Source organism: Sciurus carolinensis, chromosome 15 (assembly GCF_902686445.1).
Source record: "Sciurus carolinensis chromosome 15, mSciCar1.2, whole genome shotgun sequence".
In the NCBI taxonomy this organism is placed as follows: domain Eukaryota; kingdom Metazoa; phylum Chordata; class Mammalia; order Rodentia; family Sciuridae; genus Sciurus; species Sciurus carolinensis.
The window spans coordinates 54,054,427-54,067,742 of NC_062227.1; the positions used below are offsets into that span (position 1 = coordinate 54,054,427).

The window sequence follows — 13,316 nt, forward strand, 5'->3', positions numbered from 1 at the left end:
TTTTAAAATATTTTAAAAATAGAGACAGGGTCTTGCTGAGTTGTTCAGAGCCTCGCTAAATTGCTGAGTCTGGCTTTGAACTCACGATCCTCCTGCCTCAGGCTCTCTGGGCTTACAGGCATGAACCATTGCACCTGACTAGCAGGAAGAGTTTTTTAGGTGGAAAAGCAGGGTGGAAGTAACTGTTTTGTTTTGATAATTTGAATTGCAGGGTCTGTTATTTAAAACTAGGATCTCCGGAGATGGGAGTTTAAGAGAAGAGGAAATAATAAAATTTGAAACCATTATTGGAAGGTGGTTTTGAGTAAGAGATCCCTTCTGGACAAACTTCCTCTGGCGGGTGGGGGGCAGGCAAATGGCTCTTTATGACACTTTCTTTCTCTCTTTGTGATGTCTGATCCTGTGCCTCCAGCCGGACCCCTTGCCAAAAGTAAAATCAGTGTTGACTCTTCCAAGACTACTCCAAACTTTTAGATAGTATGAATAATGCTGTTTCTGGTAAATTGGGATTTTTTTCATATTTGGACTACTTCTTTCAGCTTGATTGCTAGAAGAGGAATTAACAAGTGCAAACATTTGAGATTATTAAGTCTCATAACACATGCAGCCAAATCCTTTCCAAAACAACTACAAAAATTTACCCTGCCTCTGGCAAAGACTTACTGCCCGCTTCCCTGTTCCTTCCCCAGTGGAACACACTGGCACTTAATACATTTTTTTTAAACTAGCTAGCTTGTTAAGTAAAAAAATATAATGCTAGTATTATTTTCATTGGAGTTTTTAATTATTAGTGAAGTCAAATCGTTTTCTGTATTTTCACAATTCATTTTTATTCTCACTTGTGAATTAGAAAGATCACTTTAAAAGCCAGATAAGAAAAGAGAGAAAACAAACATACCAGCTCCAATCTAGGGGAAAACCCAGAATCTTTACACAGCACTTTACCACTGAGCTACATCCTCACCCTTTCAATTAGAGACAGGTCAGGGTCTCACTAAGTTGCTGAGGCTGGCCTCAAACTTCTTATTCTCCTGCTGCCTACCTAGTAGCCAGGATTACACCAACATTTCCACTACCAGGGCAACTTTCTTTCTTTTTTTAATAAAGATGTCTCTATTCTCTCTTTTTTTTATTTTTAGTTACAGATGGACACAATGCATTTTTTTTTTTTTTTTTTTTTTTTTTTTTTTTAATGTGGCGCTGAGGCTTAAACCCAGTGCCTCACATGTTCTAGGCAGGTACATTACCACTGAGCCACAACCCTAGCCCCTACAGGGCCACTTTCTTATTGGGTAAGTATCTGACTGAAGTTGACATGTGCACCCTCATTCATGCAGCTCCTGGAGGGGCCCCAAACACACAGCCCCTCTTCCTTCTCTCTATGCAGCACAGATGAGCAGTTCTGATTGTTGGAAGCAAGCATAAGGTCAAATGCTTTCTTTAAAATTTTGACATTTTGTTCATCAAAAGGGATTTTTTTTTCTTTTGTTTTTTGTTTGTTTTTGCATTAACTTGATTTTCAAAAATATTGCATTATGATCTGGGAATGTCACATGCAAAATATGTATGTGTGTGTATATATGTATATATACATATTATATTACATATTTACATATGTAATATATATGTAATATAACATATACTATATATGTGTGTGTATATATATATATATTATATATATATAATATATATATATATATTCCATTAAAGAATTATTTATCTTGCTATTTGTGGAAGCTCACACCTGTGATCCCAGTGACCAGGGAGGCTGAGGCAGGAGGATAGCAAGTTTGAGGCCAGCCTCAGCAACTTAGTGAGACCCTCAGCAACTTAGTAGACCCTGTCTCAAAATAAAAAGTAAAAAGGACTGTGGATGTGGTTAAGTGTCCCAGGTTCAATCCCTGGTAACCCCCCAACCCCCTGCACTAAAAGAATTATTTAACTTGATTACTAAAGGACTTTTTTGACACCCCTTCTATTTTGGACCCACACCCAAGTACCTCACCCCAGTCCTGCCTTACATTCCCCTCGCTCAGCAGAAACCTCTACCTCTACAAGGGCTCCCCCAGAAGGTGAATCACTGTCACACAGGTAAATCACGTGCACATGATTTCATCACTACATTTCTTGGGGAGTACTTAAAAGATTTTTTAAAATTACAGAATATATGATTATTCTACAATGAACATGTTGTAGAATATATACTTAACTTCCATTTATATGCTTAAAAAAATACAACTGATTACAGTGGCACAAATCTGTAATCCTAACTCCTCAGGAGGCTGAGGCATGAGGATCCCAAGTTAATGAGACCCTTTTTCAAAATAAAAAATAAATAAGGCCTGGGCAATTGGCTCAGTGGTAGAGGACTCCTAGATTCATTTCCCCAATACCCCTCTGAAAAAAAAAATGGGCCATCCACATCTATAAAGGCAAGTCTCTGATTAAAAGCCAAGGTGGTAAGGAGGAGTCTGGCCACAGGGATAAGTATTGGGCTGGTCCTGTCACCAGCTGGATGGGATCTCCCTGTGCCTAAAGGGAAAGGTCTTGGCCTTGGTATGAACAGGTGGCCAGGCTTCTGCCTTGCAGGATGGTCCACTTCATCTGGGTTTGAAACTTTTATTCTATGATCTGAACAGGTTTACTTGTCCCATTTTCAATACTTTAAGAAAAAAGCCTTTTAACTTTGTTTGTCAGAGGACATGGATTACTGGGGATTGAGCCCAGGACCTTGCACATACTAGGTAAACACTCTACCTCTGAACCACATCCCCAGTTCTAATTCTTCATTTTAAGAGCTATACTTGGGCTGGGGAGATAGCTCAGCTGGTAGAGTGGAGTTCGATCCCCAGTACCGCTAAAAAAAAAAAAAAAAAAAAAAAGCTATACTTATTTTATTGTAGAAAACATTTCAAAGTACAGATAAGCAAAAAGAAAATAATTATTTTTTCAAATTGCCTAAAATCACAGAGAAAACAAGGATTACTATTTGTTTTACAATACCTAAATATTTTCCAAACGATACCCTACTACATCTTTGTATTTTTCTTAAATGAAAATGAGGTCTTTTTCTTACAAATTGTTAAATTACTTTGAGTTAATATGATAACTCTCTTTCCTGGTGCTTGCTTTAAATAAAAATCATTAGAGATTAAGACTAAATTTTACTTGTTCTAATAATTCCTTAAATTGTGAGTGACTTCAATCTTTGGTTTCATTCTTTCAATTTTTAAATTAATTGCAAAGACACTATGCTGTTGACATACTAGTGCATCACAACCACAATGCCACCTCCTTAGCATGACAAGGACCACATCATCCTTTGAAGCACATTGAGGCTTGCGGATCTCACTATCCTTGCTGCACAACAGGAAGCTCAGGCCCCAACTGGTTGACTGAGTGGCTTTGGGCAGGTCATCCACACACGCTGAGTAGAATAGTGTGAAGACCTCAAGTGACACCTAGCCAGGACCAGGAGGGATATGGCCACCTTTGCCTGGGGGCCTCTCCCTCCCCACATCCTGTTCTCTCTGAATCCATCACAGTTCCCTCCCAAATGGCTGCAGTCTTTGCACACTCACTTTCTCAAGGACCCTGGTCTTTCCAGGCTTCCAGCTCCCCCATCTGAAACCCTGCCACCAGGATTTTCCTGGCCCTTTGAGAGCAGAGGTTTCTGGCTTGCTGAGACCTTTGGCCCTGGGGCCCTTCACTTTCGTTCTGACAGGAAGAAGTCATGTTCTCCCAAGTAGGTGCCTTGAATCTTCCAACCCATTTGCTCCCTCTAACTTAGAGTCGAGGACACATGGGGGAACATGAAATTTCATCATCCACAGATGCCACCAATGCCAGCCTGTGTCAGCCAGGGAGAGGACCCAGCCAAGACAGTGGTCCTGAGGTCAGGCTGGTCAGGGTCAAGTCAACTGCTTTTATGAGCAGGAATCAGATGAGAATCCTGCTTGAACAGATAGACAGTAACTCCCATAGGACAGGTAGATGAGAAAGCCTGAGCAAGGGACAGACAGCCCACAGGATCAGCCCATAGTGACTAGACCTGTCTGACCATCTGCAAGAGATTGGGAAAGGCCTCATGTAAATGCTTTCTACTCCTCAGAGCTGAGGTCTTTTTGAAGATCTATTTCAGGTCCCATAGAGTGGGATCTGATTTTCTGGGGATGGAGAAAATAGAGTCTGTGTTTGATAACCAGGAATATGTCCTTGGAGCAGATTCCCAGAGGTAAGGAACAGTGAAAGGACTGATACTCCTATAAAGGTGGAAGTTCCAGTGGAAAAGGTATGAAATTATCATCATGGAAAGGGAGAGAGTGATTTATCAGAGAAACAGGTGACAGGAACACAGCTGGGTAGTGACAAGTTCTATTACATGTTTCCAGAAATAGATATTTAAAGAATCTCAAGTTTAAATGCCTTACATGAATAACGTGCATCACAATATTATTTATTACAGAAAAGTTTGGCAATTCCATATTTGCCAACCAGAAAGAGAATAGTTGTGTCCCTTGTGTTTTTAAATAGTCATTAGGAAAATAGATCACAATATATCAAATAAAATTATGATATTTTAGTTGAAACTGCAATATAAAATAATACATATACTATCATTATATTAATACAGAGAAAAATATTGGGGAAAATATCAAATTAATAATAACTTTTTTTTAGTTGTAGATGGACACAATACCTTTATTTTATTTTTTTATTAATTTTTATGCAGGGCTGAGGATCTAACTCAGTGCCTCACACATGCAAGGCAAGCACTCTACCACTGAGCCACAACCTCAGCCCCTAATGATATCCTTTTAGTTTTCTTAAAAAAAAAAAAAAAATTTTTGGCAACAGAAAGTGAACCCAGGGGTGCTTTACCACTGAACCTCAATATCCCCAGCCCTTTTTTACATTTTATTTAGAGACAGGGTCTCGTGACCCTGCCTCAGCCTCCCTAGTCACTGGGATTACAGGCATGCACCACCATTCCCAGCTAATTTTCTCAATTTTATGTTACTATTAAAAATTAGCCAGGCGTGGTGGCACACACCTGTAATCCCAGTGGCTCAGGAGACTGAGACAGGAGGATCATGAGCTCAAAGCCAGCCTCAGCAATTTAGCGAGGCCTTCAGAAACCCAGTGAGACCCTATCTTTATATAAAATATTTTTAAAAGGGCTGGGGACATATTTCAGTGGTTAAGTGCCCCTTAGTTCAATCCCTGGCACCACCCCCCCAAGAAAAAGTTAATTTTACCAGTCAAAACCCTCTGTGCTTTTCCACTTATCCAGTTTTTGTCTTGTGTATTTCAGTAAAATATTTTTGTTTTCCTTAAAAGATAGGTCGCATGCCTTATTTGTTAAATTTTTCAGGTAGAAGAAGATGTGGAATTTTGACAATTATTTTAAAGATAGCTTCCTCTGGCTGCTCTGGGAAGAAGGAGTTGGAGGGGGTAGCCGCCAATGACTTGACTTTGCCTTTTGCCACTTAAGCAAAACAATACAAAATAGTCTTCATGGTATTCAAGGGACCAGATCCAAGAGAGAGTTTTTAAAAATTAGAACAACTACCTAAACATTGTATAAAGTAGCACATGAGGTCAGCATGGAGTGGCTGTTGTGACAGTATCTTTTTTCCCCCCTCTCTCTATATTAAAATAAATAAAAGGCAGGCTTCCACCCTGACTTACTAGCACCCCATAGAGAAAAGGGATGCCTGTCATAGCATCAGCTCCAGTTCTGGAAAGGTCCCCAAAGACAAGATTCACATTTGGTCAAAGGTTTGGGAGCAAACAGACGTCCCTGGGTTAACAACAGGTTAATTGCTAGTTTGGCTGGCCCCAGGACTTCCCCAGGTCAATCCCTAGGTAGAAAAAGGGGCCCCATCTACTACAAGCTGCTGAGACAGAGACTAGGAAGCTGGAAAGGACCCAGAGCCTTGGGAATCAGGAAGACCATCCAGGGGCAGGTTGGACCTCGAGCTCAAGGGAGGCACCTGGAAATCCCCTGGGGTGGGGATGCTCTAATCTACCCCTTCTGGAACAGGTTCTACAGTCACCTGTGTGTGCCCACATTTGAAAGACACCGTGTCTGAGCACTCCCCCATCTGAAGAGCACCATGTCTGATCTTGCCAAAGACTGGAATTTCTCCTCCCATTCCCTGGCACTCTGGAAACCACATCCCTGGTCATCATCTTATTCTGATGAGGAGCCATCAAAGATAACAAAAATAAATTACACAGCTTAAACAACCAGGCACAAGGAGAGCATGTACAGGGAGGAGTGGCAGAGAAGATACACTAAGCCTTGCACTAATATCAGGCAAACTCAGCTGGGAATCATCCCAGTTGTTTGTTTTTTGTTTGTTTGATTTTTGGGTTGGGATTTTTCCTTTTTTTTTTTTTTTTTTTTTTTTTTAATTGATACCAGGGATAGAACCCAGGGGTGCTTAACTACTGAGCCATATCCCAGCCCTTTTTATTTTTTATTTTGAGAAACGGTCTCACTAAGTTGCGTAGGGCCTCCATAAATCGCTGAGGCTGGCCTTGACCTTGCAATCCTCCTGCCTTGACCTCCCGAGTCTCTGGAATTACAGGGGAGCACCACCATGCCCAGCTTCCCAATCCCAGTTTTAAAGAATACTGATTATTTCCTTTTGAAACAGATCCACCAAAAGTTTCCTTTAAATTAACATGTTTAGAGTGCCTTTAAATAAAATTATTTGTAAAGTACAAAATGACTTATACTTTTTCAGAAACATGTACTTCATTTAACAATGGGCTTCTCGACTCCTTGGAATGTTCTTCTCTTGGGCTGCGATGACTTTTCTGGTTATATCCTTTTATCCCTGCCTCTCTTTCTCTGTCCCCTTGCTCCCCCACCCTAAAAACAGGTATTTGCCATAAGTGCTTCTTTTTGGACTTTATCTCTTTATTCTTTCTCCTTGAGTAACTGTCCCCTCCCTCCTTTAATTGTCATCTGCCCTGATAATAACAATAGCTAATAATTACAGGTGCTCACTCTGGACTGGGAACTGCACTAAACCCTCTGGTTTAATCCTCACAAGAGTCCTGTGGAGTAGATGCTATTATTATAAAACCCATTTTTATTCAAAGGACAACAGAGACTTGACAGATTTAGGCAACCTCTCCAAGGATAGCCAACTGTAGTGTGTCTCAGAGCCTCTGCTGATAGCAAGTGACACTCCTGCTCTTCATGCTATTCCATGAATTCTCTCACCCAGACACCCTTTCCAAGAGCTATCTCCACCAGCTCCACGAACCCAGAATATCAACCAGCGAATATCAAGGGATACACAATGCCAAGAGCGTATTGGTTATTAAAATATTAGAACACTTCCAAACTCTGTTGCCTGGCACCCTGTCCTGTCCCCCAGACAATTCCACTTCATCAAGAGCGCCCCAAAGAAGCAACCCTGGCATGGGGCCGAGGGGCAGGAACATGTACTGGTGCAGAGGGGAGCTTTGTACTCTGCTGGCCTTGGTCTTTCCAGGTGCTAAACTTGACTAAATATTGTTAACATAACTTCTGCCGCCACCTCCTCCTCCTCCTTCTGTCTCTGAAAACCAGTTCCTCCTACTAACTTCCTTATTTGAGGGGCCCCCACCTCATTTTCCAGTTCCCCTTCTACAAAGCCCAAGCCCGCCCTCCTCTGCTCTCCTCTCCTCTTTCACCTTCATTCTGGCCTGCAGCTTTGACCTCTTGTATCTCTGCAGTTCCACCTCCCATCTCCATCCTCTTCCCACAGTCTCCACACTGGAATGGATCCCTCCACCTGAGATCCAGTTTCCCGGCCCCTGCTGGATGGTCCCCACTCCCAGTCCCTTCCTCCTCCATATTCTTTTTTTTTTTTTTTTCTTGCAGGGCCCGGGGCAGTACTGGGAATTTAACTCAGGGGCACTCGACCCCTGAGCCACATCCCCAGTCCTATTTTGTATTTTATTTAGAGACAGGGTCTCACTAAGTTGCATAACACCTCGTTTTTGCTGAGGCTGACTTTGAACTCTGGATCCTCCTGCCTCTGCCTCCTGAGCCACTGGGATTACAGCATGTGCCACTGCACCCAGCTCCTCCTCCATATTCTTCTTTTTTATTTTTTTATTTGTTTGTGTTCCAGTGGTATACTTTACTTCTTTGAATAAAATTTTTTGTTACTTTCAGAAGTGTCATTTATTATTCCCCAGTAAGCTTTATTTTTTATTTATTTATTTCTTTATTTTATTATTGTATACAAATGGGATACATGTTGCTTCCTATTTGTACATGGAGTCAAGGCATACCATTTGTGTAATCATAAATTTACATAGGGCAATGATGTTTGATTCATTATTTTTTTCCGTTCCCCCCCACCCCTCCCACCCCTTTTCCCTCTACACAGTCCTTCCTTCCTCCATTCTTACCACCCTCCTTATCCCTAACCCTAAACCTAACCCTAAACCTAACGCTAACCCCTCCCACCCCCCCATTATATGTCCTCATCCGCTTATCAGCGAGATCATTCGTCCTTTAGTTTTTTGAGATTGGCTTATCTCACTTAGCATGATATTCTCCAATTTCATCCATTTGCCTGCAAATGCCATAATTTTATCATTCTTCATTGCGGAGTAATATTCCATTGTTTATATATGCCACAGTTTCCTCCTCCATATTCTTAAGGTCAGATGTTCAAGGTCAAAACTTCCCTCCCCACCTCACTTCCTAGGCGACATCCATCTTTAAACCAAGCTTGCTACAGGTGGTGGTTTTACTCCTACGAAGGTCACCTCCATTAGAGTGCCTGATCCAGAGAAATTTACTAAATCTAGTAAATCGATGTCCATATATTTCCAGAGTTTTCTACCTTATCCAATCACTAGCTCTCATCCCTAAAACACAAACATTATTGCCATCTCCTTGGCACAGTCAACATCCCGCCTCCCCTACTCCCTGAGAACATGAAAGCCCCAGCAGGCAGCCCTTACGTCTCCAACAGCTTCTCCCTGCTCTTTTCTCCTAAGTCCTGGCTGACTGTGTCCTATCCGTCTGATTCCTGGGTATCCATATGCTAAGAACAATGGCAGGTGCTGGGCTCTGAGCCAGTGGGAACACGCATGCCTACCATCCAGGAACTCATGGTTGGAGCTGGAGGAGAAAGACAGACTCATGTGAAGAGTCAAAGACTGCTCACCTGCACCCCTGGCATGTCAAAGAGGCCATACAGAAGCTACACTGGGACACTCTCTCCCTGTGCTACCTATTTTTTTTTTTTTAAATAGCAGAGGTCTGATGTTTTATTCTTTATTTTGTTTATTTCGTTTTTGTATGTGGTGCTGGAGATCAAACCCAGCGCCTCAAGTGAGCTAGACAAGTGCTCTGCCACTGAGCCACAACCCCAGCCTCCGTGCCACCCTTTTCGAGGTACTTGCTGAGCAATTAGTCCACGCGAAGCTGTGAGTCACTATTTCTCAGCTCTAAGGTCTTGGGAATGTTGCTTAAGCTCCCTGCTCTCAGTTTCCTCATCTGTAAAATTGGCTGATAAGTAAGCTATCCCACAGGGTAGCTGTGAGGGGAGCGTTTGGAGCAGTGCTTGACAGAGTCTGTGTGTAGTACGGATAGCAATTGTTTTTATTATATGACATCAATGGTCACAGGAAACTAAAGATGGAAGATGCCTCTGCAAACTGTCACCTGGGGTCTCAGGTAACTTCTGAAAGTATAAGTCCAGAGAGTCTGTCACTTTACCCAAATTCTCTCAACCCAGACTTCATTCTCACCCTCGCCTGGCCGCTCCCCAAAGAATGCATACAGAACAGCTGAGGGGCCTGCCTTACTGTGGCCAGGGGCCCTGTGAGGAAGGAGACTTCAGCTCTCCCAACTCACATACCCCGTGGGACTTCAGACCCATTTGACTCATTCAAAAAATATTTGATGAGAACCCACTGTGTGCCTGCTCTGCAAGGGGCAGTGGTGTAGAGAGTAGGCCCGGATGTGTCCACAAGTGCTGTGTTCTGTGGACCACCGAACTCATTAGCTAGTAAATGCAAGAAGGAGCAGGTGAGGCCTGTGTGAGCAGGGCCTACTGGGGGCAGTCAAGAAAGGCTTCCAGCAGTGACATCTGCACTGAGATCTCAAGACTGGGTATCACACTTTGAGGGGGGAAAGGCAACGCTGCCCTGCTTTTTTTCACAGTGCCTGTCATGGGGACCCCAAAGCTCTATATTGTGCTTGGAGAATTCGCAGGCTTCTTGGGAGAGCCAGGTGTATGAGGCTGCCACAGCCCTTCAGCCTACTGGTGGGCAGTCCCCAGGACTCAAAAACTTCAACCTCACCAGACAGGGTCTAAACTTGGTCCCTGAGGAAGGTCCCAGCCTTCTCCACAAAGCAGCCCACAGTAGGGACAAGGACCTGCTAGGTAGTTGTGAAGCTAAATGAGGGGACAAGTAGGGTCCCAAGTAGGACCCCTTGGCTGCTGTAGGCCAACTCTCAGGTGTTGCAGCTTCCTGCTCTTTCCTAAAGGGATGAGGGTCCTTCATCTAAATGAGGGGGCCTGGACCTTTAAGAGTTACCAGGGGAGTGACAGGTTGGGGAAGAGGACTGACAGAGGGAAGGGACAGGAAGACCTGATGCCTAGGATCTGGACCGTCTCTGGCTGGCCTTAGATGCCTCCACCAGCTCTGAGGTGCTCTCACGCCTTGGCCTCTGTGGGGTGCCCCATGGGCTCGGAAGGGGTCAGAAAACAGGGATGTCAGACAGGATGAAGTCCCAGCGGGGAAACCCTCCGCACTGTACCTTTGTGGAAAAGCTGGCCCCTGGGGGTGACTGCCGCGTCTGCCTGACGAAGCTCACGCCCCCACCCCAGGTCTTCCCAAACCTGCTCAGGCTCAGCCGCCAGCGGCGACTCTGCCCAGACCGGTCGCTCCTCCCTTTGGGCTCAGTTTTCATCGGTGAGGTTAGAGGTGTAGTGTCCCGATCCAAGGTGTCTCTGGCTATGCCTGTCCTCTGCAGTACGCACTCGTGGGGGGTACAAGTGGACCCTAGGGACTGACTCCAGGGATTTGCGGACGCGGTGGTAGAGGCCTGGGGCAGCGAGAGGACAGCCACCGTGGTCCGCTCCGGGTGTGCCCCTAGAGCAGTAGGACTGGGCCTCGCCGAGCCGGGGACGCCCGGTCACTGAGTGGTGCCGGAGCTGGGGGCCCGCTCGCCGCGCCCCTCGGTCCTGTCCTCAGCCAAGGCAGACCCGCTGTGCTCCCTCCACTTACCCAAAAGTTTGCCTTGAACAGTGAGCCGGTCATGTTGGCGCGAGTCGGTGGCGCGGAGGGGAGTCGGTGCCGCAGGAGGGAACACGCCGGCAGGCCTGCCTGTCACAGCCCTCGGTCAGGCACAACTTCGGAGTTCCACAGTCGCGCAGGGAAACCGCCCCCGGGTCCTAAGCCACGCCCGATTCCGCCCGCCCGAGTCCGCACTCTGCGCTCCACCCATTCCCGCCAGCCAGCGCCCCGGAATGAGGAGGGACAGACGCACTCGCCCGGTGAAGGGTGCGCGATCTGCGCCCGGACCCGGGCCAACTTATAGCGCCTCGGTGACATGCAATCATCAATAAGTTAGCCCTGAATCCTCCCTCCTTCAGGAAGCCTTTGAGGGTTGCAAAGAACTGGTCGTGTCTCCTTCCGGAATTCGGCTCCGTTTTCTGCCCACCAGATCCCCTCAACCGAATCACTCGAGGAGAAATCCAGGCTCTTTGGTTCGGTGAAAGGAACCCTGGAGCCAGCCTGATCCCAGAGGGTGGTGGTGAAGACCCGGTGCAAGCTCCCTAAAGCCTGGGAACTGGCAAGGTAGCAGTCACTTAAGAAGTAGACGCTTTGGCCAGTCTTGTGCGTGACCCCAGGAGGCCCTATTGCAGGTCAGGCCTTGAAGTTTTAGTTTTAGTCTAAAATGTCATTATTGCAGTTTCCCCTCAACTCTATGTCCCTTAGCAGCAGCCCAGCTTTTCTCTGACCCTCGTGGGGTCCTCAGAATACAAGTCCTTTCTCCACCAATGCCACCACAGCAGTAGGAACCCCGAGCTTCCTTGTCTCACTCCACTCTGCCACCCTCTGCCTGAGCAAGTCAGATCCATCTCTAGACCTAGTGAGACCTGTTTCTAGTTCTTGACAGAACCAGAGGCAAGACAGTCATCAGTCACCCCAAGGCAAGAAGTAGATACTCAAGGAGGGGAGGATGAAGGTCAAGGGTACCGTCACTGGCTCATACACTTCCCGCAACCCAGCTTGGAAAGGCAACCATTTGCCTCCTGTACTTGTTCTAATTGGGTCCAGACACAGTGAAAAGGCAGTTGCTGGGGTGACCTTGAAAGACTAAAATCTTCTGTACCCCATAACACCACCCCAAGTCTATTGTGATGAAACCCCACCAATAAAGTCATTATGACTAAAAAGATGGAGCCATGGCCTCCAGCTCAGGGTCTTTCCAAGGACATGCACCCGTCGTTTGACCCAGTAGTTCCTACGCTTTGAACGCAGCGAGGTCAGAGGAAGGCAGGGAAGTCTGGCAGGATCAACAGGGCTCACCAGAAGGGTGGGCTAAACTGCAAGGGTGAAAACAGCACCCCTAAGAAGTTGGAGTGCCGAAGACAGTACCGGGTTTTTTTCCTGGAAATTTTTAAATATTTGGGACAAATGCCTTAGATACAATTGTCATTGTCTGTGTTTTTATTTTAACACATGTATATTATTTTTAAAGTTACTAACAAGCTCCTCTGATACATTGTGCCCAACTTTCTTGCCTCAGATCCCAAGATCCTGGAATTATAACTCTTTTCCACCATCTGGTGGTAAAATTAAAAATTGAAAATGACTGTCCAGACTGACAGAACATATTCCTCAAATTATTAAACTGGGGCATGAGTATTAAAAAGACAAGTAAATTTTCAGATAGTTCACTAACAAAGTTAGATAATATTGTGAAAGAAATTTTGCATTAATGAAATTAAGTAACCAATACATTGAAGATAACCACTGTGAATACTTTGGCATAATCTCTTCCAATGATATCCATTTGCATGGGTAAGTTCTTACTGTACACAAAATTTGGAGTTTTGCTCTTTTAACCTAACAATATTTCACCAGTATTTCCTAATACACCTTTCCTAACAAAAAATCTGATAACACACTTAAGCAAATAGACTCTTTTGCATGTAAAACTCCAAAATCTCTCTGACGAGAAATTCGGCCATGTCACCCTATTATAAAATTCATCTATCTTTTGACCCAACAATTCCATGTCAAATAACTAGCCATTTAGATATATTCTCACATAT

At 44.7% G+C, this 13,316-nt stretch overlaps 1 protein-coding gene across 1 annotated transcript in view; it reads right to left on the bottom strand.

Annotated features, from left to right (window-relative positions):
• Pstpip2 (proline-serine-threonine phosphatase interacting protein 2) overlaps positions 1 to 11,448 on the bottom strand; it is a 76,550-nt gene extending 65,102 nt beyond the window's left edge. Inside the window, exon 1 of the mRNA XM_047526518.1 lies at positions 11,260 to 11,448. Within this exon, the coding sequence (XP_047382474.1) occupies positions 11,260 to 11,292 (33 nt within the window). The 5' untranslated portion in view covers positions 11,293 to 11,448. The remainder of the gene's footprint in view (positions 1 to 11,259) is intronic.
• Positions 11,449 to 13,316: the final 1,868 nt, after the last annotated feature.